General features: G+C 44.6%; 1 protein-coding gene across 1 annotated transcript; it reads left to right on the top strand.

Annotated features, from left to right (window-relative positions):
- Positions 1 to 24115, top strand: NTMT2 (N-terminal Xaa-Pro-Lys N-methyltransferase 2). The gene is made up of 4 exons (XM_007061189.3): positions 1 to 154; positions 9939 to 10114; positions 19295 to 19544; positions 22845 to 24115. Exons 1-4 carry the CDS (start codon positions 1 to 3, stop codon positions 23117 to 23119), a joined length of 855 nt encoding a protein of 284 aa, XP_007061251.2. The 3' UTR covers positions 23120 to 24115.
- Positions 24116 to 25186: the final 1071 nt, after the last annotated feature.

The raw sequence follows: 25186 nt of genomic DNA, 5'->3' as shown, positions 1-25186 counted from the left end.
ATGGATGGTAAGGGAGCCCATTTAGCCTTTAAGTCACGCTGGCGCAAGACGGACGAGGAGCTCTGTCGGCACAGCATGTCTTTTATCCTGCACAAAGCCATACGAAGTGATTTCTTTCAGAGTTACCTCTACCTGCTGGAGCAGCTTCCCCTCGGTGAGTTCTCTGTGTGTGTCTGTTTGTAGACAGTGCCTAGTGCATTGTGCAAGCTACCAGAATACAAATAAATTGATAATAATGATAAATAGCTCTGCTAAGCCCTAGCACAGACAATAAGGTGCTATACAAGCCAGTCTGTTCTATCCTTCAGCTACCACTGATCTGGCATCACAGTTTATTGTATCTTGGTGCCACAATGATAAGCACCACAGAAATAGATGGATTGGCAGATGATATCTACTTTGCTTGCAGATGCAGTTAATGCTATTTTTTTTCCATTTACAGTTAAAATAAAAAATGTGTTGTGAGTTTAAGGATGAGAAGCTGCATTGTGTGTGAGTGCGAAAGAGAGAGAGGGAGAGAGAGAGAGAAAAAAAACTGGAGCAGACATGCTTTGCTTTCTGGCTGTCAAATGTCCATATTTGTTATCTTTCCAGATGTCCATATCTTTGATCCAAGTCTTGCTTTGCAGAGTGGAAAGGTGCTTGCGAAACAATGCTGGGTGGGTCTGTTATCAAGAGTTTGTTATCCTAAATCTCTCCCACAATTCACTCAATCCAATTATTTATTTAGTTTCAAAGTACTTCTGGAAGGAAGGGTTAATTTATGGCCAGATTTCGACAGGAGCTGCTGAATGCTAAGTGCCGAGCTACTTTTTTAGGAAATAGTGCTGAAATAGGATCTGAGCTCTACTGAAATGTCTGGCCCCGAATATGTAAGGTTTAGGATGTCCTACTCCAATTCCAAAAAGCCACAATTGTCCTGATGACAATCAAAAAGAAGCCAGGTTTTGACTTAGGACTGTATTATTTTAAGATGGTCACTTTGCCAGCTGCATACTGCAGGCTATGCTTAATGTTAGAATCACATCAGTTAGAGATAGAAAGAACCTTTCAGGTCACATCTTGTTTATCTTATTGGCAGGGCATTTGTTCTTGAGGGCTTCCTCCACATTCACAGGCAACAGATCACCTTTGCTGAACATGTGCACCTGCCATTGACACCAGGGGGAATTCTGTTAAAGATCAAGGCATTTATAGGTCTCTTAGAGAGTGGAGGTAGTTCTGTGTTTTGCACTATTTTTATAGAGCTGCTAAACAGACAAACAAAAAGTGCAACCATCTGAAGTGTCCCATAGAAGATAAATTCACTTCACCCTAGTCATTCTGAGAGGATGAGAGGGAATGGGTAAGAAGGTTGTGGGGAATCTCAATAAAAAAGAAAGATCTTCTTAGTTATAGCCTTACATAATTCCTAAAAGTCCATTACAATGCTAGTCCTTCCCTTTGTTCTGAAAATAAGTGCAAGGTATTAGAAACTCAGCCAAATTTCTGACTGTTTAGTTGTCCAAAATAACTATGAATAGACTCTTAGATTTTAAGGCCTCAAGGTATCATTATATCATCTAGTTTGAGTTCCTGTATAGCACAGGCCACAGGGTTTCACACAGTGATTCCTGCATCAAGCCCATAACTTCTACAACATATATTTTAGAAGGGCAACCTCTTGATTTAAAGTTATCAAGTGATGGGAGAATCCACCCGGTCCCTAGGTAAGTTGTTCCAATGATTAATTACCCTCACTGTTAAAAAAAAATTGTGCCTTGTTTCCAGTATCGTGTCTCGTGTCTAGCTGGTTGTCTAGCGTCAGCGTCCAGCTGTCGGGTTGGTTATCCCTTTGTCTGCTAAGCTGAAGAGCTCTCTGCCATCAGGTATCTTCTCCCCACAAATATATCTGCAGACTGACCAAATCACCTCTTAGGCCATGCCTACACTACCCGCCGGATCGGATCCCTGATCGCTCTACCGTCGACTCCAGAACTCCACCACAGCGAGAGGCCGAAGCAGAGTCGACGGGGGAGCGGCGACCGTCAATCCCGCGCCACGAGGACGCGAAGTAAGTGATTCTAAGTCAATCTAAGATACGTCGACTTCAGCTACGCTATTCTCGTAGCTGAAGTTGCGTATCTTAGATCGATTCCCCCCCCCCCCCCCGCCCAGTGTAGACCAGGCCTTAGTTATGCTAAATAGATGGAGCTCCCTTTGTTTTTCACTGTAAAGCAGCTTTCCTAGTCCCTGAATCATTCTTGTAGCTCTTTTCTAACCCCTTTCCAATTTGTCAATTTACTGTCAGTTTGTCCAATTTAGCAACTCTTTCTGCTGTGTCTCTGAGCAAGGAGATGAGTGGTGGGCTGGGAAGCATGTGGCAGCTCCAAAAGCCAGGATAGTATTACTGTTTCAAGTTCAGTTCCATGGAGAACATAGCACCCCATGTAAAACAGTCTAAGTCTGAGTCACAGCATCTGTGGTTAGATCCAGGTCTCTCTTCTTTAACCTCAATATTACACAACATGACGAAGCCCCTGATTTAGCAAGGCCTTAAGCATGCACCTAGCTTTGCATAAGTAGTCCCATTTCAAGGTTAGAGCAGCCTAGGGTCAGGAAGGTGCAAAGCTGGTTTAAAGTTAGCCGTCATTCACCCTGGGCTATATGTCCTGTTCTGGACCTCAGAGAGGTGCAGCATAGAATCTCACCCTAGTGTTACATGTGAGCTGAGCATATTCAGTGTCTAGCCAATTTACAAGAAATCAGCATGCCATTTTTCCAGCCAAAAATAGCACTTTTTTTCTTTGTATAAATACATTATGGGAGTGAATTTATGCCCCAATTTAAGAATGCACTTAAGTGAGTATATAACGTTAAGCACATGAGCAGACCTGTGGACTTCAATGGAACTACTCAGATACTTACATTTATGAAAATACTTAAGCGTTTTGCTGGATCGGGGCCTTAATGCTGAGCATAGGTGCTGGAACTAGGGGTGCTGCAGCACCTCCTGGCTTGAAGTGGTTTCCATCATATACAGAGTTTACAGCTTGGTTCAATGGCTCTCAGCACTCCCACTATACAGATTGCTCTAGCACCCCCTGGTGCTGAGGAAGTGTGATCCACTGCAAAGAAAACAAAATGCTGTCAGTTTGTAGGTCTAAATATTCTGGACCATGAGCCCCAGGTCTCTATGTAAAATTGGTTCTTTGGGGATGAACTTTACCTTTGGACAAAAAAGGGCTTAAGTGGCCCCTAGTCTTGTGCCGGTCTGCTACACAGGGGTGAAATTCACCCGGGATTCTCAAATGTGTGTTTAAAACTGATGCACCAAGCATTGGCCACATGATGCATTTTAAAGTGGGGGCTCAGCTGAATGGACACAACTGAACTGGTTCACTGTCTCACAGAAATCGGTTTGAGTCACAAAGACAGGCTCACAAATGCAAACTTCTGTTCCCATCACAAAATTTTAGATGAGTGAACCCCACAGCTAAGAAATATGAGATATTATGTCTGAGAGCAGGAATGCCTCCAACACTAGGTTGCTACCATTTCTTTGACCAGAGCAAGGGCCCTTCAGAAGTTTGGGAAAGAAACTCCTAAATTGATACCTAAGAAAAGAATAGGAGTGACAATTTGGACTTTGCAACGGCAAAGAGTTTAGGTAAACGTTCATTGGTCTAGCTCACAGGCTTGGAATTCATCTCTTGGCCACCACTTTGCATCCAGACCATGTTGGTACTGACTACAAATCACTAACATCTGATAACTGTTCAGTGACCTTTGCAAAATGAATTTCTGATCTCAGTCTGCTTTCTAGTGAGTACTTCATAACCATCGCTGCTTGGAATCCTTGCCAGCAGCTTCAACTTGGAGACCAAGAATGTATAGAAAAATGCTACTTCATTCGAAACATTTCTCACACCCCAAAAGTAGCTATATGACTAGGAAAGCTATTTACCTCTGAAAACTCTACACATGAAAAACAGCTACAGCCCTTCACATCTCTGAGGCTAAGGGGCCTGGGATCCTGGCCTGGATGCTGGATCCCATTTTACAGCTACACTGCAATAAAACATTGGATCAGCAAATACACTTCCTCATTCACTTCTAATCAATTGTTCCATAGCAATCAGCCTGATCAAATTGTAGGTTATGACCTTCCCTACATGCACAGAAGGGGAGGACTAACATGAAAGGAGCTGTGGTTGGTTTGATCATCATCAAAGCTTGTCACTCCAAAACTGCACCCAAGAGCTGGTATTGTCCTTTTATCTGGAATAGTTCATTGGGAATATAGGATATCGACAGGGGACATCACATCAGGGAGTATTCAAATGTTTGCCTAGGCTCTCCACATTCACATTTGGGGTCATTCCTCACTTCCTCTTGGTCATATTGTCACCACTCTTTGCCCCCCTGCTCTTGCTTGGTTTAGCATACACCAGTGTTTTTGTTCTACATCAGTGCTTGGGTCCTGAAGAAACCAGGTTCTCCAAGGTTACTGGCACTTCCTGACATTTTGTTACTCTGCAGCCTTCCATGGTGTTTTTTTGGGGTAAGGGATTTTCAAAGGCAAAGCTCTTCCTGGAATTCAGCCTCTTGGGTGAGGGAATGTGCCCACACAGTGAGTGTCTTGGATCATGTACCTGTTTTTGTCTCTCCTTTTTACTGAAGGCATCCCATCTCACTGATGGCAGTGGAATCCCAGTGAGACAGTATACAACGGTATAGGAGTTGGTTTCAAGGTCCATGTGACAATCGTACAAGACTGAGTTCCGTTTCAATTCTGTGCACATGGCTCAAGTGTGACCATTCTGGGCACAGTACTCCACAGCTGAGTAACACAGGGCAACACTGGTTGCTCAGAGTATTTTGGGGTCCTGTTTGTGTTGGCCAGTTTCTGGAGTGCACAATTCCTGGAGCTCACTTTTTCAGCTTCTTGTGCTCTTTGAACGTCAGCATTCTGTCCAATGTGACCACAGGGTACTCCAGATATCCAGAGTGCTCAAGGATTGTATCATCCCATGATATCTGGAGTTTTGCTTGGCCTGGTGGTGTTTCAGGTGGAAGGTGCACACTTGTGTCTTGCTAGGCTTAGCATTCAGGAACCAAGTACAGCAGTATTTTTCAGGTACACTCAGGGAGTTGGTTAAAATGCGCTTAGTGTCATCAAATCTTTCCACATGGGAAGTTATGCAAAGATCATCTGCCCGAATTAATCTTTGCATGTCAGGGAATTCTGGTTGGTCATTTGGGTGGACATTAAACAGCAAGGGTGATAGCACTGAACCTTGGGGCAATCCCTCCCATTGTGCTAGCCATCAACTTTTATGACCATCCATTTTGGCAAAGAAATGTCGATTTTTGAGCAGGGAAGAGGTGACCAGGACTATCCGGCTCTTCTTTCCAATTTCAACAGCAGTGCATGATGGTTCACAATGTGATATGCAGTTGACAGATCAACAAATACAGCCTCTGTAATTTTGCAGGTTTTGAAGCCATTTTCAATGTATTGAGGTAGGTTTGCAACTTGGCCACAGCATAAATATCCTGGTTGGAAACCAGCCTGGGCATCAGCCAGCTGCTCTTCCTCTATGAGAGCTATTCTAACTATTATCATCTGCTCATATAGTTTGTAGGTTGAGCAGAGTAAGGATATTGGGCAATAACTCTTTGCAGGGTTAGGGTCTTTATGTGGTTTGAGTAGTGCAACCCCTTTGGCCTGACTCCACAGCCTGGGTGTCTGCGTTAACACTTGCATAGCGACAAAGAAGTGAAATAGCCACTTCTGTACTCTCGTCCCAAAGTGTAGCAATGATTCATTAGCTATATCATCGAGACTAGCTGCCTTTCCAGGGTTTTCATGGCTGCTGCTCATTGTGGACTTTGTTGTCTGAGGAGTTAGCAAAGTTCCTGCTTGATTGTTTAGTTTTATACTTTGCTTTGTGGGCTGGTTTGTGAGTTGGGATGAGTTGGTGTGTAGCTTGGTTGGGAGAGACTACGGCAACGCGCTTTGGTTGTTGTGCATCGGGGTTCAGCTTGCGAATGGTGGCCCATTCTTTTTTGCTATCATTTCAGTCAGCTCCCTTCAGTGGTTGTGCTGCTCATTTCCAATCTCTCTCATAAGCTCACTGGTTTCTTCACTGAATGGATCCAGGTCAAACAATTCTGAATCTCTCTTATATTGTTGGCTTGCCTGTTCTGAAAGCCCAGGTATATGTAGTCTCCAACATCACTTAGGGATGTACTTTTGGGCACACTTTCACACCAGGGAGAGAAGTTCGCCATAGTGCTCATGTATCAGAGTGGTACTACAGATGGATACATTAGTTCAAAGGTGAAGCTTTCCCAGGAAGCTTTTCTGAAGTAGAATCTTGGCAGGTACTTTGTTTTTGGGTTGCACTGCAGCCTCTATTGCCACTTGTGCTGGTCTATCATTGCCATAACCTCCCTTCTGAAGTTGCCGGCATTTTCAGGGGTCACAAAAGCTAGATCAGGATTGTACCCCTTGTTCCATCCAGTGCTTTGGAAGGCACATTTGTCCTTGAAGTCATAGAGCAAGGTCAACTTGTTAGTTGCCACCCCCTTCTCAACTTCTTCCCCTTTGTTGGGGAATCCCGAGATGATGTAACTGTTGAAATCGGCTGGGACAAGACATGGTTTTACAGCAGCGGAAGGTCAGTTGGCCATGCAAACTGTTCACTTGGTGGTTTGTAAACAGAAATTGCTGCCATGATAAGTGCTTTTGTACCATGGTGCTTCACAGCAGTGTTTTTCCACCAGTCTTTTGTCACGTAAAAGTATTGTGCCGCCATAAATGTTGCTTTTGATGTTTGCAGCTATATGCATGCCAGGAGTATTTGGTGCTGTTGCCTTGCCATGTGTCTCTTGCAAGCACATAATATCTGTTTTCATGTCAGATAGCATTTCAGCCTTCTTTGCAGAGAACCCTTCCACATCGAAATGGACAGTTTTTAGTGCCATTTTTGGCTCAGAAGTTTATGTCGACATCTATGTCTGAGTCTTCTATTGTGGTCTCAGTGGGTATTGTCAGATTTGGTCTCTCTCCTGTTTAGCTGCAATGGGAGTCATGACATGAATGTATCTGACACGATCCCTGGTTGGCTTGATGAGTGGGCAAAACCATGAACTGCGCCCCTCTGGGATGTGGTGACCGTAGAGAGGGGAAGCCAGAGGGTGGTGTGTAGCTGAGGGTCCATGAGAAATTCAGGGCCAGACTCCAAAGATCTGAGATCCCGTGCAGCATGTCACTCCCATGTGATCCCTTTCATTGGGGTCACACTTTGAGTGTTACTGCTCTGAACAGTGATATGTGCTGCCCCTTGCACACAAACCTCAGCCCTGAAGCACAAGCTGCATGTTCATTCCTCTCCTTTCCATCCATCAGAATATGAAACTCCGTCTGTTGATAAGCCCAATAAAATTGCTCTAGAAATCCTCAATGGAATCTCTTAAGTGAGATCTTGTAAAGCGAGTATCCTGGGGCTCAGTTCCGCTAGCCTCATCAGCAGTGGCTGCAGTATACAGAGAAAGGGGATACAGGAGTAGAAGGCAACAGTCCCTGCAGCAATGGACGACAGCCAGTGGATCCTTCTATTTCCCAGGGTCTGACAATCACCATGGTCAAGATTTGCAGGGGATCCACTGCCACTCCCTTGATTTTTCTTCCTTTAGTGAAATGTTTCTTTGGAATATGGAAAATAACCAGTGGAGTGTGTCAAACCTGGGTTTGACCCTTGCTGGGCTCAGCACTCACTTGTGGTATAAATTTCTCAGGCATAACATAAATGTGTAATGGATTAAAGCTTTAATAGTATCCGCTCGGCAGTCAGCTTAAGCAGGTGATGACAAGAAGGGCTGGTAATGCTGCTTTTGTTGGATAAAGGATATCCCTGGCATGCTGCTTATATGTAACCCAAGAGCACTATTTTGCTCAGAGTGGTGGTAATTTGGTGGTAATTATTCCCTATTTTGCTTCCTTTGCCCCTCCCTCATTTGCCTCCAGGATGTCATTCTGGTGCTCAGGATGGGCAAGCACACACTTATTCCCCACTGGGCTCCTTGCCTTCAGTAAATACAGTCCATGCTCATTCGTGAGTTGTGGTCTACTCTGGTCCTCCACAGTGCAGTCTCACTTGCCTGTTCAAAGCCCAGGCAATAATTATAATCAATGACTCCTTAGAAATTTAAAGGTGCAGTACACGGAAGACAAAGTCATAACAGTTGCAAGCTACATAAACTGCATTCCTTTTCCCTCATTTTATTTATTTAGTCTACAGGGAAATCTGTGTTTACACTGTGGCTGAAGGTACCTAACCAGACGGACATTTGGCACTTGCTCACTTCCAGTGCTGCACATGTATTGGAGATGCACGACCTATAGTAGGCCTGGCCACATACTGCAAACTGCTCACGAGTATTTGTTCCAATTCTGTACCAGCATTAGATTCATCCCTACCTCCTTGTTACTTGCTATTCAAAGGCAGTCGTGTGATTGGGTCTTCATTCACAGGAATGTTTGGGAACAGCTCTTTTTCATGCAAGAAAAAGCTACATTATCCGCCTTCAAAGCCCTCCTCAAAACTCTCCTTTGCATTGATGCCTACAAAAAAAAAAAAAACTTGACAATGCTTAGGCAGAGACCACTTTCTCGCATGCTGACCAATGTTATCTCATTGTTTCCTCATATTCCTATCTGTCTGTTTCTGTCTGTTGTCTTTTGTCTTTTATTTAGATTGTAAGCTCCTACAAATACTCAGAAAGGGTAAGTACGAAAAGCCCAGAACATTTAGCACAGATCTCAGTTAAGGAAAGAAAAAGGGAAAAGTATCAAATATCAAGTTGAGAATTCATATTTCTTAGACAGCTGCAAAGCTACTATTCTTGGTTACCAGCAGACCATGTGGTAGTAATATAGAGCCCAAACATTTAAAAACTAAACATGAAAACACAAACTCCAAACTCTAGCACCTATTGTGTCACCCTCATCAATTACACATCCCTCCTCCTTTTTGATCTGTGGCAGATGAAAATTTAGGGATTGATGCGCTACCACCTTGCACCTTATTTAGGGCCGGACTGTGCAATTAACCCCAACACCAGTGCCAAGCAGGAAGAAAATATTACAGAAAGTCATAGAATTCTTCACTCAGTCACATCGGTGGGACCATTTTACTCCTGCTTGGCACAGACTTTGCACGCTTATAATCAACTACACAGGGTGCTGGGCCTTGGACTGTACAAACCAATTAGCTTCATCTTGGGGTACCTGTACACTGCAATCAGAGGTGTGACTGCAGCACATGGAGCCATACCCAAGCTAGCTTTGATCGAAGCAGCTCAAACAACAATAGAAGTGAAACCGCAGCAGCACGGGCTGTACTTGAGCAACTGGCTCATACTGTTGGGACTTCAATGCTATTGCTGTTCAAGCTAGCTCGAGCAAAGCTAGCTCAGGTAGGTCCATGTGTGCGCAGTTATCCCTCTGATTGCCATGTAGACATACCCATAGTCTAAAAAGTGGCACTGCACAACTGTTAATGCGACCCACGGTTTTGCTGTGTAGCAAACAGGCTCTATGGGTCTAATTTGCATTGTGTTTGCTCTCAAGTCTGAAATCTACAATTTTGAATTAACATGGAGCCGTCTGGGAAGGTAGGGATGTATTTACAAAAATGGGCCCTGACCCTGGAAGGTGCTGAGCGGCCTCAGTTCCCCTTGACTTTAATGCGAGTTGATGGATCTCAGCACCTTGCCGGAGCCAGTCCAGAATTAATCATCCCTTTAATTAGGAAGAGAATTTTGCAAATTGTTGGTTTATTTCCACATTCAAATATTTTACATGAGTGCACACACACACCAATAAGACACCCAATCAGACCATGGAGTATCCCATTATAAATAAATAATAATACACTTTCTGTTTGCAGTGAAACTTTATGCTTTAACGAGCGAAGTGATCAACGGCGAGATGCAGTTTTATGCCAGAGCCAAACATTTCTACCGGGAGGTGCCAGCGACAGAAGAGGGCATGATGGGAGACTACATCGAGCTGTCCAGTACAGACATTGAATCCTCCAGGGAATTTCTTAGGAAGTTTATTGGGGTAAGTCGTCCGCTCCAATCTTTGGCAAGAAGCAGGGCTCATGTCTCATAATTCACATGCATCATGCCCAGTCCTTCTTCAGCTCTTAGGGCCTGATCCTGCAAAACACGCCATGCAGGTGGACCCAAGCACTTGCACAGAACCCCAGAGTTCCACAGAGGTTATGGGGTGGTTCTATTTGTAGGATTGGGGCCGTACATAGGCAAAAGTCTCACTGGCTTCAGTAGGAGTTTCACCTGTGTAAATGCTACAAGGTCAGACCTGGTCCGTTCCGTAAAGTAGGACATGATATACCAAATCAGACTAATATTCCAGCTAGCCCACTACCCTGCCTCTCTCAGAGCCTGTTTCTAAATGTTTCTGAAGAAGTTGTGAGACATCCCACATGATAGGCTGGGCCTTTTTAGGTCCAGGGCTTTTTCAGAGACCCTTCCCTCTTAAAAGTCTTTCCAATTACTGGGCACTTGCTTTCCGAGTCATTCAAAAGAGTCTCTCTAGCATGGGGCACGGGCTACTTGCAGGTTTAAACTAGTGTAAATAGTGGATTCTCTGTAATTTGAGATCTTTAAACCATGATTTAAGGACTTCGGTAACTCAGCCAGAGGTTAGGAGTCTGTTACAGGAGTGGATGGGTGAGGTTCTGTGGCCTGCAATGTGTAGGAGGCCAGACTAGATGATCATGATGGTCCGTTCTGACTTTAAAGTCTATGAGTCTATAGAAGTCTGGCTTGTCAATGCAGGTGAAGTCGTTAAACCCTAGGTCAGGGCTTATCTCCAACCTCTCCCTGTTGTAGTTGGCTTGTACCTGGTCTGGAGAGCCCTTGCATGTGGCAGAGGTTTGCAAGCCATCTTCCTCCTAGCAGCTCTGTTGCAAGCATTGCTGCCTCTGAGGCCCAGCTGCCTTCCTCTGGTTACCACACTTTCCTGTGACAGACTCTCCCTTTTAAGCTCATTTCCTACACATGGCATAGGCTCTGCAGGTGCACCTATTTAGTACTGGTTGAGCCCAGAGGAGCTCGTTAGCAATTTCCTGATTGAGATAGGGGTGTGCCGCATCCCACCCTCTATTAGGCAAACATGGAATAAGCTGCCCATAGAGAATTTTTTTTCCTAACCTCAGTCACTTAGGGCCAGATTTTTAAAGATATGTAGGTGCCTAAAGATGCAGATGGGTGTCAAGGGGGATTTTCCAAAGCACCTGGCTGGGGATGTGTTCATTATCCATACCAATGTCTTAAACGTTTGTGCAACCTGCTAAGCTTTCGGCCTCAGTGATATCTTGGGGCAATGAGATCCATGAGTTAATTAGGCTTTCTATAAAGTAGTCTGTTCCTTTATCAGGTTTAAATATATTGGGATGGAAAGTGGTGGTAGTTTAACAACACAGAACAACACTACATAGCAATGTAGGGCAGGAATTGAGGAAGAATATTGTATCCAATAGAAACTACTGGGGGAATATGTCAGTGCAATAGAATTGCCTGAACTGGTAAATATGTATTAGTAATAATAATAATTAATTATTAATTATTAGTAGTAGTACACTACACCTAGAGGTCCCAAAACAGATCAGGACCTCAGGGTGTTAGGTGCTGTACAAACACACAATAAGAAATACTCCCTTCCCTAAAGAGGCAAGGGATGGGAGGAAGCGATTTGCCCAAGGTCACAGAGGAGATCAGTACCAGAAGTCAAACCCAAGTCTCCTGACTCCCACACCACTGCCCAATCCACTAGACCATGCTGCACTTATAGAGTTAGTTGTGCTCCTTCATATTAAATAAGTGTCTAACCAATGATCACAAAATTGCGATCAAGAGTAGCAAAATAATTTTTCATTTCAGTCTTCTCATTCTGGGTGGTGTTGCAGTGGGTTTGCTCCGTCTCTGATCCGCATAAAATCTGATGACTAACAAGTCCCTTGTATTTTAAAGTCTCTGCTGCTTTTCACTGAAGGTAGCATCATACTTTGGCTGAGAGGCCGTGCACTCCAGTTTACTGCTTACAGACCTGGGAGCCAAGAACTCCTGCATTTGAAGTCCAGCTGTGCCAGGGAGGAACGGAAAGTCCCGCCGTTCACTGAGCTGGTCCATTGTTATGGGCATTGTAAGGGGACTCGGCCAGGGCTCGTCCCTCTGCGGGGTGGTGGGGCACCACACCACCTTGCTACACCCTCTCTGCTGGGTTGGGGAATACGCAGTCTATGGCTCAGACCTTCCGGCAGGGACTGAGCAAGCAGTACAATATAAGCCCCGGCCCTGGGCCAGGGCTGGCAGCAAACAAATAGGCACAGGCTCAGGCCCTCAGACAGGGACTGAGCAAATAGTTCAACAGCAAATCCCAGGCTCCTGGCTTTGAGCGACCAGGGAGAGGGGGAGACTGCCACCCACGAGGAGTGTGGCAGGGGGGACGCAGGCCCACCCATTCCACTGCATCCCAGCCCGGGGCCCTAGCAGCAGCAGAAGGCCTGCTGCTGTGTCAGTGGGGATCCTGGCCACAACACACTGACAAGAAGTACACGAAGTAAAGAAGTGAGACAAAATAAAATGTACAAAATGCGCTAATACAGGTGGATAAAAATAAACCAAGAGACTCATACTTAATGGGAGGGTGAAATCTGGGAGACAGTAATACCAAGAGAGACCTATGGGGAAAGCGGCCAATAAATTACAGATGAATTTACAAGATGATACGATTGAAAAAAAAAATCTACATTTCGGTCTGCTTATATGAAGGCATAATGTAATGGGGTAAAGAGATAATAATTCTTTTTGTATAGCTGTGGTGCTAATGCAGCTGGAATATTGCACTGACTTCTGGACAGTTGGTTACCAGCAAAATATTGACAAAATGAAGTGAGTTCAGAGAAGAGGAACAAAACTACCATTGGTTGGGTAATAGAAGAAAATATACAATGAGTTCATTAGTCAGTAAGGTGCCCTGCACTTCATCAAATAATATAACCAATAAACAGTATTCAAACAGTGCTGGTAAGAATTATCAGGGTGGTTTGGAAGAAAGGGTATATGAGGATAAAGTAAAACTGCTTAAAAGAGATTAGCTTGACCAAGTAATGACTAAAGGGAGACTTGCTAAGAGAGAGGGATTATTTAGCATGGTACATAGGGTATAACATGGAGATAATGGGATGAAAATAAGAATGGGAACATTATAGGCTGAATATCAGAAAAGTCTTTCTGACAGTATTAGGCTGTGTAATAACTTCCCAAGGGAAGTAGTGGAAGCTTTGTTGCTTGGACTTTTGAAATTAGAATGTCAAGGTGCTAGAAAATGTTCTGTAGACACAAGCAGCCATTTGCAGGATGGGGACAAGAGGTTCTAATAGGGATTTTTGTATCTTATCTTCACGTTTCTCACAGATATTTATAAGATGCCCATTACCATGGGTAGTGAGGGGGCGTGGCCTCCCTCTGAGAGTGTTGGGGAGAAACCACTCTCCACCACTGGTGGATGGAGCCAGGCAAGCCACACCCCCGACCAGAACCAGAGGGGCAGGACAGGAAGTTTAAAAGGCAGGCCCTGCTGCTTAGTTATGCAAGAGCTGGAGAAGGAAGCAGATGTTTCTTGCCTGATGCTGAGCCCTGCACCTGAGTTGGAGCTCTACAGTGCTGAGGACCCAGAAGAGGTGCTGGAACTGTTGACTGACCAGTACCTGGAGGAGCTACTGGGACTACCACTGTACTTGTACCCTGGGGGGACAGAGGAACCCCAGGAGATGGAGGTACACTCAGGAGGGGTAGTAGGAAGTAGCCCAGGGACACCAGAGTCTGGTTGTGTTGCCAGAGTCTAGGTCAGCGTGTTACAGTGGAATCGCTACTCACCCAGTGGCGGAACCCTCCGCCACTGTCAGGGCCCTGGGCTGGGTGGAGTAGGGTGGGTCTGGGTCCCCCTGCAGTTGTCCCACCCCTGGGATGACCGCCTACCCATCTAAGGCCGGATGACCTGCTTTTGCTTACTTCTCTGCCCTGCCCGAGGGCCAGAGCCCTGAGACTGCTAATTCTCTTATTGAGCATTGCATGTATAGGCACAACATAATGAGTGGGCATGGCCTCTCTCTAAGACTGATAGGGAGGGATGGCCACTAACCACCACACGATGTTATTGGCTCATTTGTTGGATCTGAACACTGAAGGATAGGGCATGGTCATTATTTTATTATCCAATGAATGCCGAACAGTTTGGCCTTGTACTCGGTGTATAGTGAATCCAAACCCAAATACACTGATGGCCCAATCCTCTGCCTTCTCTCTGCATCCCATTACTCCTAGAGCTGACTAAAGTCTTGTCATCAGAATGTTTTTTGACTAACATTGGCTTTTTGACCAAAATGATTCTTGTGTGTGTGTGTGGACAATTTTCATTTGGGTTGAAGTTTTCCAGTTGTTAGATGACAAAATGGAAATTGAATATTTTGCCATAAAAGTTTTCAATTCTCAGTGAAGTTTTTGGTGTCTGAACACTGAAAATTTTTATCAAAAATATTTTTTGATTAGTGAATTATTTCCCCTTTTTAATTTTGTTTGTCAACAAACTTGCATTGCAAATTTTTTTAAAAATACAAACTTTATGATTTTTTTTGTGGAAAAATAACTTTTTTTTTAAAACCAACTCTAGTGCCTCCCTCCTCACCTGCAGCTTTCCCTCTGAGACAGGAAGCAGTAATGGAAAAGTTCCTGTGTTCCAATCCCTCTTCTGCCACTGCCCTTCTCTGCATTCCTTTCCACTCCTCCAAAGCCTTGAGCAGCGATGCCATGAGCCTCTGCCATGGCTGCCTGTGATGGGCTGTATAAACTCTGCACTAACAGAGAAAGGGCTTGGGAAGCTCTGTGCACTAAGGTAACCCTGTCAATCATGCATGGGAAGCAGGAAAGCTTTAAAAAGGAGGAAGCTGCAATCTGCAAGGGGGAAGCCCTGAGAAGGGAGCGGCTGGAGTAGCTCCTGAAACAGCAGGAAGAATCTTCACTCCAGAAACGTGCCCAGCTCTGCAAGGAGCCCAGTGAACTTCAGGGGCAAACCCGATAGGTAAAGGCTGAGGCGGCTACCCAGGCACGTCTGAAGTAAGGCGGTGCCTCCACCATTTCTGCTTTTCATTGATCTCAGGAGGGGCTTGTTTTGTGTTGAACCTGCATCTTTGCTCCCCCCCCCCTTCCCCCCCCCAGCCAAGCAGGGCCCACAAGGGCAGGACGCACAACAAGGACTAAGAGGGTGTGGCTTGTACTGGAGTAACCCCATGGTGGTAACTGGGTATGGCAAGAGTCCAGAGCCCCACTAGGGCAGTGCCCCAGAGAGACTAATTTTATACTGCCATGACCCTAGGAAGCTCCATGAGCACCTCATTCTGCTACTTGCCAGAGCTCTTGAATATGTACATCTCCTACAGGATAACAGCTTAGGGGACGAGATGGAATGAGGGAACCAACCAGTAGAGTGTTTTCCATTCAAACAATCCTAAAGCAAGGCTGATCAAAAGCCTGTCTGGCAAAACTGTTTGACAATGGAAAATTGGGTTTTCAACTCAAGTAAGGTTTTTTGTTTGTTTGTTTGTTTTTTTTTGCAAAAAAGTGTCTGTTCTCTGTGGAAAATTTTGATTTTTCATTAAAATACAGGGCACCTGAAATTCAGATCATTTCAGCTGAAAAGCAAAATATTTTGATTAAAAATGGAGCTGCAATGGCTAATGGGAACTGTAGTTCAGGGGTGGTTCACGCTCACATTCTCCCCTAGAGGTGGGCCTTCCAGGTGCGACTACATCTTCCATGGTACACCACTTTCTCACCTCTTGCTGAGGGAAGCGGGTGCCTCACAGGGAGCTCCTGGCCATGGTGCATCGTGAGAGATGAAGTCTGGCCAGACAGCTCTGCCTAACAGACAATGGGAGCATAAGGTACCCAAACCACAACTCCCAGGAGGCAGTGTGGTGCCATTTTCAATCAGAATGTTTTGGTTTTTGATATTGCACTGAGAAGCCAAAAATGAATAATGACTAATGTTCTTTGGCTAGTGAAGAGTTCATGGATCAGGCATTCTCCACAGGCCAAGAACATTCTTAATTAGCCAAAGAACATTTGACATGTTCATTTACATGCTGTATACTAGGTGCATGGACAATATCTAATAGTATGTAAATTAGTAGATACATTTACAGAGGATGAGACAGTGTCCTTACAAGGAATCAGAGATAAGAGGCAGCCTAAGGAAGGAGTTTTGTGACCTGGCTTCTCTGATGTGAATTTCCATGTGACCTATTAGCAAGTCCTTACAGGCTGGGGACCGACTGGCTAAGTGGCAGTCTGGCAGAATAGGGCCTGGGGATTACAGTGGACGAGAAGCTGGATATGAGTCAACAGTGTGCCCTTGTTGCCAAGAAAACTAACAGCATATTGGGCTGCATTAGTAGGAGCATGGCCAGCAGATCGAGGGAAGTGATTATTCCCCTCTATTCGGCACTGGTGATGCCATATCTGGAGTATGGCGTCCAGTTTTGAGCCCCCCACTACAGAAAGGAGTGGACAAATTGGAGAGAGTCCAGTGGAAGGCAACAAAAATGATTAGAGGGCTGGGGCACATGACTTATGAGGAAAGGCTGAGGGAACTGGGTTTATTTAGTCTGCAGAAGAGAAGAGTGGGGGGGGATTTGATAGCAGCCTTCAACTACCTGAAGGGGGGTTCCAAAGAGAATGGAGCTAGGCTGTTCTCAGTGGTGGCAGATGACAGAACAAGGAGCAATGATCTCAAGTTGCAGTGGGGGAGGTCTAGGTTGAATATTAGGAAACACTATTTCACTAGGAGGGTGGCAAAGCATTTGAATGGGTTACCTAGGGAAGTGGTGGAATCTCCATCTTTTGAGGTTTTTAAGGCCCAACTTGACAAAGCCCTGGCTGGGATGGTTTAGTTGGTCTTGGTCCTGCTTTGAGCAGGGGGTTGGACTAAATGACCTCCTGAGGTCTCTTCCAACCCTAATCTTCTATGATTCTATGAAAGATTAGATCTGTTCTGATGAATGCATCAGTAAAAAGCTATGATAGAACTGGTTGGAAAACAGGGATTTTTCCTGTGGAAAATTTTGGGTTTACCTTGTGCAGGGCAGACACACACTCTTGCAAGTAAGGTCAGATTAATCTTCAGAAATGGACAAAGCAGGACCAGTAGAGTGAATGGCTGAGATCTTTCCAGGCCTCTGTGTTTATTCTACAGCTACCTCATGTAACTAGATGCACAGCATATTTATGGTATATTTATAGCCATGATGTCGTCCTTGGGACTGTCCTTTGACCGTAATAATCTGCTGAATTAATCATTGAAAGGGGGCCCAAGAAGTGATGATATACAAGCCTCTGACATGATTTATTCTTAGTCTTGTTGAAGGAGGTTGTTTAATAAGCAGATAGAGCCAAATCCTTCCTTGATGTATCTTTTTTTGAAAGGTATGGAGTTACAGCAGGGATGACCTTGGCCCTTAGCTTTCATTTCAACACTGACTTACATAGGAGAGGGGAGAAGGTGTTTACATTTGTCTCCAATGTGTTTTCTTTAAAGACAAATTAGGTTGGAGGAGTTCCAGTCTCACAGTTAATGCCTGCACACTGCTAAAATTCCCATTTTACAGCAAAACAGCAGGTTCTTAAGAGCCCACGTATAGCTAGAATAGAAGCTGCTGCTATAATTAAGCAAGAAACACATCTATTAGAAACATCCTTTTTCAGCAGCTCATTGTTACTTTCTCATACACATACCTGTGGTGCTGAGATTGATCATGTCCAATCTCTGTACAGAGATTACTTTTTTTAAAAAACGTTCAGCAAAATCAATTTGTCCATTTTTTGAATTCTATGTACCTTGTGGGGGGGAATACATTTTCCCCATATGATTCAATCCTTTGGGTGGTCAGAACTCAACCATGCCTGTATTGCCTTTGTTTAAACACATCGTATGATTTATAACAGTAGATTAAATGTATGCTTAAATCTACTGTTAAGATTTAGTTGTCTTCAGAGGACCATGGGGTGGGTTGGTTTTGTGACGGGTTGGTTTTGGTGGATGGGTAGGTGTGAATAGCTGAGACCTGAACTTGCAAGGACTTTATGAAATGGGTGAATGTTTTAGGAAGACTAAGGACTTGTGAAAGCATTATGTTCACCATTGTGCCAGGCAAAAGATGCCCTGCTTTGTAGGAATGAACACAGGGCTGGGATTTAGGAGGTCCCAAGTTCTAGTCTATTGTCAGGGACATGTCACTTAAACATTCCTTAATTAGGCCTTCCAGCATTTCTACGCTGTATGCAAATATGGTTACCTACAGATGGGTAAACTGAGCACAGACAGGTTGGGTGATTTTTCCCAAGGCAGGGGCGTAGCGACTGGAGGGAGACATGGCCCCCTCCAACATTTTACTATCCTGTTGATGGACAAGGTGGATGAGGTAATATATTTTATTGGACCATCTTTGGTTGGTGAAAAAGACAAGCTTTTGAGCTACACAGGACTTGAAAGCATGTCTCTTTCACCAGCAGAAATTGGTCCAATAAAAGATATTACCTCATCCACCTTGTTTCTCTAATATCCTGGGACTAACACAGCTACCACAACACTGTAAATATCCTGTTGATGGTCATTTGTGGCCAATCTTGTCAGCTAACTTGATTCTTCCCAATCATGCCTGAACATGATAAAGTGCTATAATATAGACAAGCCCCCACAGGGGAACTTGATAGAGCCATTCAAGTTAAGAGTTTAGTACAAGACCCTGTCCCACTGACCAAAACCAAAAAGGCATGCCATGAAGTTAATGACCAGTAAATGCAGGCCACCTGTGAAACTCCCTGCCACTGGGGATCACAGAGTTAATCATCTGGATGATTTTCTGTCTGGTAATGATATTTTTGGGTTTGCATGTTAAGCTTAGTCGGAGCTCATACATTAGACTGTAAGCTGATTGCAGCAGGGGACAGGAGAGAATTTCCATCTGTGCTGACACTACCATCAAATTCTGTACAGCACTGCAAAACCAACTATGTGCACAATGCAGCGTTTCCTTTTCAGTGTCAAGTATAAAATTATGATGGAGGCAAGAAAGTGGATTTGATGGACTAATTGAGTGATCCAGCGATCCTCCTGGTGGTGCTATTTCTGGCTTTTAAATGGTTTTCTTGTACTCCGCAGGGTCCTGGAAAAGCTGGCACAGGGCATGCCCTCGACTGCGGTTCTGGGATTGGACGGGTCACTAAGCATGTCCTCTTGCCAGTTTTCAAGAGCGTGGAACTAGTGGATATGATGGAGAATTTCCTGGCTGAGGCCCAGAACTATTTACAGGGCAAGAAGGACAGAGTAAAGACGTACTATTGCTACAGCCTCCAGGAATTCACTCCAGCCCCCCAAAAATATGATGTCATCTGGATACAGTGGGTTTCAGGTTAGTTCACCGTTTATATATTAAACATTAAAATACATGTTCAAAGAATGTTGAGGTTGCAAAGTCAGGTACTCAAAAGTTAGGAAATGCCTGAATTAAGATTGCCTGGGCATAGGCACTGGCACAGGTGCGGCATTGAGAACACAGAAGATACAAAAACAAGGAGTGCGGTGGCACCTTAAAGGCTAACAGATTCATTTGGGCATAAGCTTTCATGGGCTAGAACCCACTTCATCTGATGCATTTCACTCCATGTCTTTTAAGGAGCCCCCGGACTCCTTGTTTTTGTGGATACAGACTAACATGGCTCCCCCCTGATATTTGATACAATTTCCTTTTTTCAGTTCTAGTGCACCATAGCAGTCCCCAGCTGCCAGGAGGAGCAACTGCAGGAAAATACTGTTGCACCTCTGCAGCCTTGGAAAGGAGCATGCTCAGTCACTGTTGGTCTGGCACATCATAGTCTGGTCATCATGTTTATTATGGTAGTGCCTAAGGACAAGCAAAATGGAGCTCCATTGTGCTAGGTGCTGTACAAACACAGTGCATTAGATGTTTTCTGCCCTGAAGAGCTTACAATCAAAATATACCAGACAGACACAGGGTCAGGGAAGGGAATACATTTTCCCCATATGATTCAATCCTTTAGGTGGTCAGAACTCAGCCATGTCTGTATTGCCTTTGTTTAAACACATCGTGTTTTGCAGAGATTAAATGTATGCTTAAATCTACTGTTAAGATTTAGCGGTCAGAATACTCCTGCAGAGTGAACAATGGGATTGTAGAAAATGTCACGTTAGTTCCACAACGTGTGTGTGTGTGTGGGTTTACTTAGGAGGCGGATCAGCTGAGGGGAGGAGTGAGGGGGACAGGTCGAGGATGGAGCAGGTTCAGTGCAGATGAACTCTGCAAAGAATTTAGCTGCCAAATTTCACGTTCCTGGTGGTATTAGGCTAGGCCCTCCTCAAGCGCCCTCGCAAGGAAGGAAGGTGCCCCGCAGACACCTGGCCTCAGTTTTCCTCCCAACTAGGGTGACCAGATGTCCCAATTTTATAGGGACAGTCCTGATATTTGGGGCTCTCTCTTATATAGGCACCTATTACTTCCCACACCTGTCCCGGTTTTTCACACTTGCTATCTGGTCACCCTACTCCAACACTCCCTTGGGCTGAGAACACCCTTGTCATGGAGTAATTTATCATTATACATGTCTCAAAGGCATATAGCAAAGACCCATATTGTAACTCCAAATACCTCTGGCTCTGCCGCCTTTTGTCACTTACTTCTCCCTCAGTCCCCAATCTTCCTTCAAGGGGAGGGTTCCTTGGTTTGTCCCTATCATCCGCTAATGGAGTTCAAAGACTCAAACAAAGCAACAATGCAAACAGCAGCCACCCTGGGGTTAGAGAAGGGCTCACACCCCATCTGGGTTCTTTCCTTGCTCTGTGTATGGGACTGAAACCACAGGGCCCTCTAGGCCTTCCTTCACCCCAGCACTCACAGAGATTGCAGGTAAGTCCCCACTACTGCTCTGCAGGCCCTTGGCTTCCTTCATCCTCTGTTCTCTCCCAGTTCCCTGCCCCTTATACAGGACAATGGCCACAGGAGCACTCCCTGGGGCTCTGGAGTTCCCACCACCCATGACACCCTGCTTCTGGCCTCTCTCTCCTTCCTGGCTCTCAAGCCTCCTTATATGTCTTCTGACCCCAGGTGCTACCCTGCCCTGTAATCAGCCCTAGCCAGGGCACACCTATTCAGTCACAGGACTGAGGCCCTCTCCCTTAAAGGGGCTCATGCTATGGTCTGAATTCCATTAAAGGGGCCAGTTCAGGTGGTGGTATAGTTGAGTGTATAGTTACCTTCCAACCATTGAGCTGAGTTTGATTCCTGGTCAGTGTGGCTTTACCAAGAGTCAGGTGGATTCTCCATCACTGATCATTTTTACATCAGAATTGGGTGTTTTTTCTAATGGATCTGCTCTAGGAATTATTTTGGGGAAGGTCTCTGGCCTGTGTTATACTGAAGGTCAGACTAGATGACCACAATGGTCCCTTGTGGCTTTGTAATCTCTATGAATCTATTAAAAAAAAAAAAAAAAACCCTGTGACTCTGGTTCACAGCATGGGGGGCATTAGAGCTGTGTAACAAAACATTTGTACACATTTTTTAACATGGGAAAAACATCAGATTTTTCCCTAAACTTGGTTTTGGAAATGGCTGAACCATTTTTGCAGAAACTTAAAAAAAATTCACTCTGTGGCAGACACATGACATGGAATATTTTAACCCAAATGGTTAAGTTTGGCAAAGTTAGAAGCAACTGAAAACAGGGTCTTATAATGGAAACTCTTAGGCTAACTTAAGTATAGATGGCTCTATCAGCTGTACCTATAACACAAGTGGCTGTGTTATTATCTTACCTGCAAATGCTGTGGAGTGAACCGTGCTTGCCAGGAAAGAGGACAGGGTGTCAGGCTTCTCAAATACCTGCTGTGTGTGAAATAAAGAGGCAGTAAGGTTGTCCAAACTCTTTGGATCGTCCAGCTTCAAGTGCCCCTGCTGGCAGCTGAGTGCAACAAGAAAATGGCAAATTCAAGGGTGTCCTTAACTGCTTAGGGCCAAATCAAAAGCACAAGCCTGGGACATTAACATGCTAGCTACCATGTCCCATCCCAAATCTGAGCAAAGTTAAGAAATTAAAGCTGTAGGGAGAACAAAGTGGCTCATGGGGCAGGGAATCTAGATCAACTTCATTCTAAATAGGAACATGGCATGACTGTGAGCGTTTTAATGAGAAGTTTTGCTAAATGAAACAAAATGAAATAGGTTTAATCACATTGATTCATGTTTATGGAATGGGAAGTGACCTGTTTCAGATCATCTCTTAGATTTGATGGTTGGGTGATTTCAGTGCATTTGGTGCACCCTTGCATGTGAACGATTAACTCTTTAAAAACACCTCCAATGGCATGTTGACCCAATGGCCTGCTCCCAAGACACAACATCTGAGAGTGTAAGGCCTAGTCTACATTAGAAAAGGTTTGGTGGCATTGCTATACCAAACCTTCCTAGTGTAGATGCAGCTTATGCCAGCAAAAGAGTGCTGGTATAAGGAAGAAAACCCGGTGTCCTATGAGTCCCAGTCTCCTGCTCTCACCCTGAGAAACACTTCTGTTAGTTACTTTGCCTCAAATAAGTGGAGTATAAATAAGCTGATGAAGTCAAGCCCCAGCTGAGATGAGTCCAATCAGATGCACTAGAATGGTGAACCACAACCCATTTCTGTCTCTTCACCTATAGGATACCTGACCGATAAAGATCTCTTGGAGTTTCTTATCCGGTGTCAAAATGGCTTGAAGGATAATGGCGTTGTCATTCTCAAGGACAACGTGGCCCGGGAAGGCTGTATCCTGGACCCATTGGACAGCAGCGTGATCCGAGACCTGAGCATCCTTCGGAGCCTTGTTGAGAAAAGCGGACTCATCATCCTGCAGCAGGAGAGGCAGGAGGGCTTCCCTGAGCAGTGTGTCCCCGTCTGGATGTTGGCTATGCAGAAGAACACTGGCATACCCTGAAAGGGGGGATGTGTGGATGTGAAGCCCCTGAAACATGACTGATGCCCAGGACTTGCGATGAGAGGAAGCAGAGAAATGTCTCCTAAAATCCCACTAGTAGGATAGCTCTACTGCTATAGCTACAGGGCTCTGCTCCCCCCAAATGATCATGAGAGTAGCTGCACCTGAGCCAGGGCATGCTGGGAACTACCCTGCTCCCCAAACCAGGCTGCCTCGTCTTCACATCTTCTACTAATAGGCCTCCTCTCTGTGAGATTTCTATTTTGTTAAAGGGATAAAACTCATCTGTGAGAAAATAATTAGGCTAAAGCTTTCCAAAGTGACTTGAGAGTCTCAGATTTTGGGTGCCCCATTTGAGATGCCATAGCAAAGCCTGTTTGTTTGTTTTTTTTGTTTGTTTTTTTTCCCCAGAGGATGGATGCTCAGCTCTTCCTGGAAATCAGGGCCCCTTAAGAAGATTCAAGTTGGACATACAAATCACTTCTCTTCTGAAAATCTCGGCTTAACTCCTTATCTGTGTGGCTAATAATACCTTAGATTATTGGAACCAAAAATGTCAGGAGTATCTAATCTATTTACTGTCAGTTATGCTGTTTGATTTTTTTTTTTTTTTTGCATTTCCCTCAGTTTAGACAGTGAAACTAATCTGGTCAATTTCACATTTTAAGTCAATTTCACTTCCTTCTTCCCTTGCCCTAGAAGGATGCTGTTATATTAGGATTCTCAACACTTCTGGGGAAAGTGTCAATGACAAAGATCTACATTGTAAAACGCTGTTTGCATTGAAAACTTTGCAAAATGGTTTCTACGTGTAATTAAGTTGCGGAAAACATTTGTTCTAAAACCAAAAGCTACATTCACAGCAGAAACCACAAGGAGCCTGGTGGCGCCTTAAAGACTAACAGATTTATTTGAGCATAAGCTTTTGTGGGTAAAAACTGCACTTTTTCAGATGCATGGAGTGAAAATTAAAGATGCAGACATAAATATACTGACACATGAACAGAAGGGAGTTACCTCACAAGTGGAGAACCAGTGTTGAAAGGGCCAATTCGATCAGTGTGGATGTAGTCCACTCCCAATAATAGATGAGGAGGTGTCAATTCCAGAAGAGGCAAAGCTGCTTTTCTAATGAGCCAGCGGTTCCCAGTCCCTATTCAAGCCCAAATTAATGGTGTTAAATTTGCAAATGAATTTTAGTTCTGCTGTTTCTCTTTGAAGTCCGTTGCTAAAGTTTTTTGTTCAAGTATAGCTACTTTCAAATCTGTTATAGAATGTCCAGGAAGATTGAAGTATTCTCCTACTGGCTTTTGTAAGTTACCATTCCTGATGTCCGATTTGTGTCCATTTATTCTTTTACGTAGGGACTGTCCGGTTTGGCCAATGTACATGGCAGAGGGGCATTGCTGGCACATGATGGCATATATAACATTGGTAGATGTGCAGGTGAATGAGCCTCTGATGGTGTTGCTGACGTGGTTGGGTCCTCTGATGGTGTCACTAGAGTAGATATGGGGACAGAGTAGGCAACGAGGTTTGCTTCCAGGATTGGTTCCTGGGTTAGTGTTTCTGTGGTGTGGTGTGTAGTTGCTGGTGAGTATTTGCTTCAGGTTGGGGGGGCTGTCTGTAAGCAAGGACTGGCCTGCCTCCCAAGGTCTGGGAGAGTGAGGGATCGTTTTCCAGGATAGGTTGTAGATCATTGATGTACTGGAGAGGTTTTAGCTGGGGGCTGTACGTGATGGCTAGTGGTCTTCTGTTATTTTCCTTGTTGGGCCTGTCCTGTAGTAGGTGATTTCTGGGTACCTGTCTTGCTGTGTTAATCTGTTCCCTCACTTCCCCAGATGGGTATTGTAGTTTTAAGAATGCTTGATAAAGTTCTTGTAGGTGTTTGTCTCTGTCTGAGGGATTGGAGTAAATTCAGTTGTATTTTAGGGCGTGGCTGTAGACAATGGATCATGTGATGTGTCCTGGATGGAAGCTGGGAGCATGTAGGTAAGTACAGCGGTCAGTAGGTTTCCGGCATAGGGTGGCATTTATGTGACCATCACTTATTTGCACTGTAGTGTC

This window comes from Chelonia mydas, chromosome 8, assembly GCF_015237465.2.
Source record: "Chelonia mydas isolate rCheMyd1 chromosome 8, rCheMyd1.pri.v2, whole genome shotgun sequence".
NCBI lineage: Eukaryota > Metazoa > Chordata > Testudines > Cheloniidae > Chelonia > Chelonia mydas.
Note: the sequence above shows the minus strand (reverse complement) of the source record. Positions and strands in the feature narration are given on the sequence as shown.

Coding starts and splice junctions, on each gene's coding strand:
- NTMT2 (XM_007061189.3), top strand. CDS start 1: ATGGATGGTAAGGGAGCCCATTTAGCCTTTAAGTCACGCTGGCGCAAG. Junction 155..9,938: donor GCTGGAGCAGCTTCCCCTCG/GTGAGTTCTCTG, acceptor TTCTGTTTGCAG/TGAAACTTTATGCTTTAACG. Junction 10,115..19,294: donor TTCTTAGGAAGTTTATTGGG/GTAAGTCGTCCG, acceptor TGTACTCCGCAG/GGTCCTGGAAAAGCTGGCAC.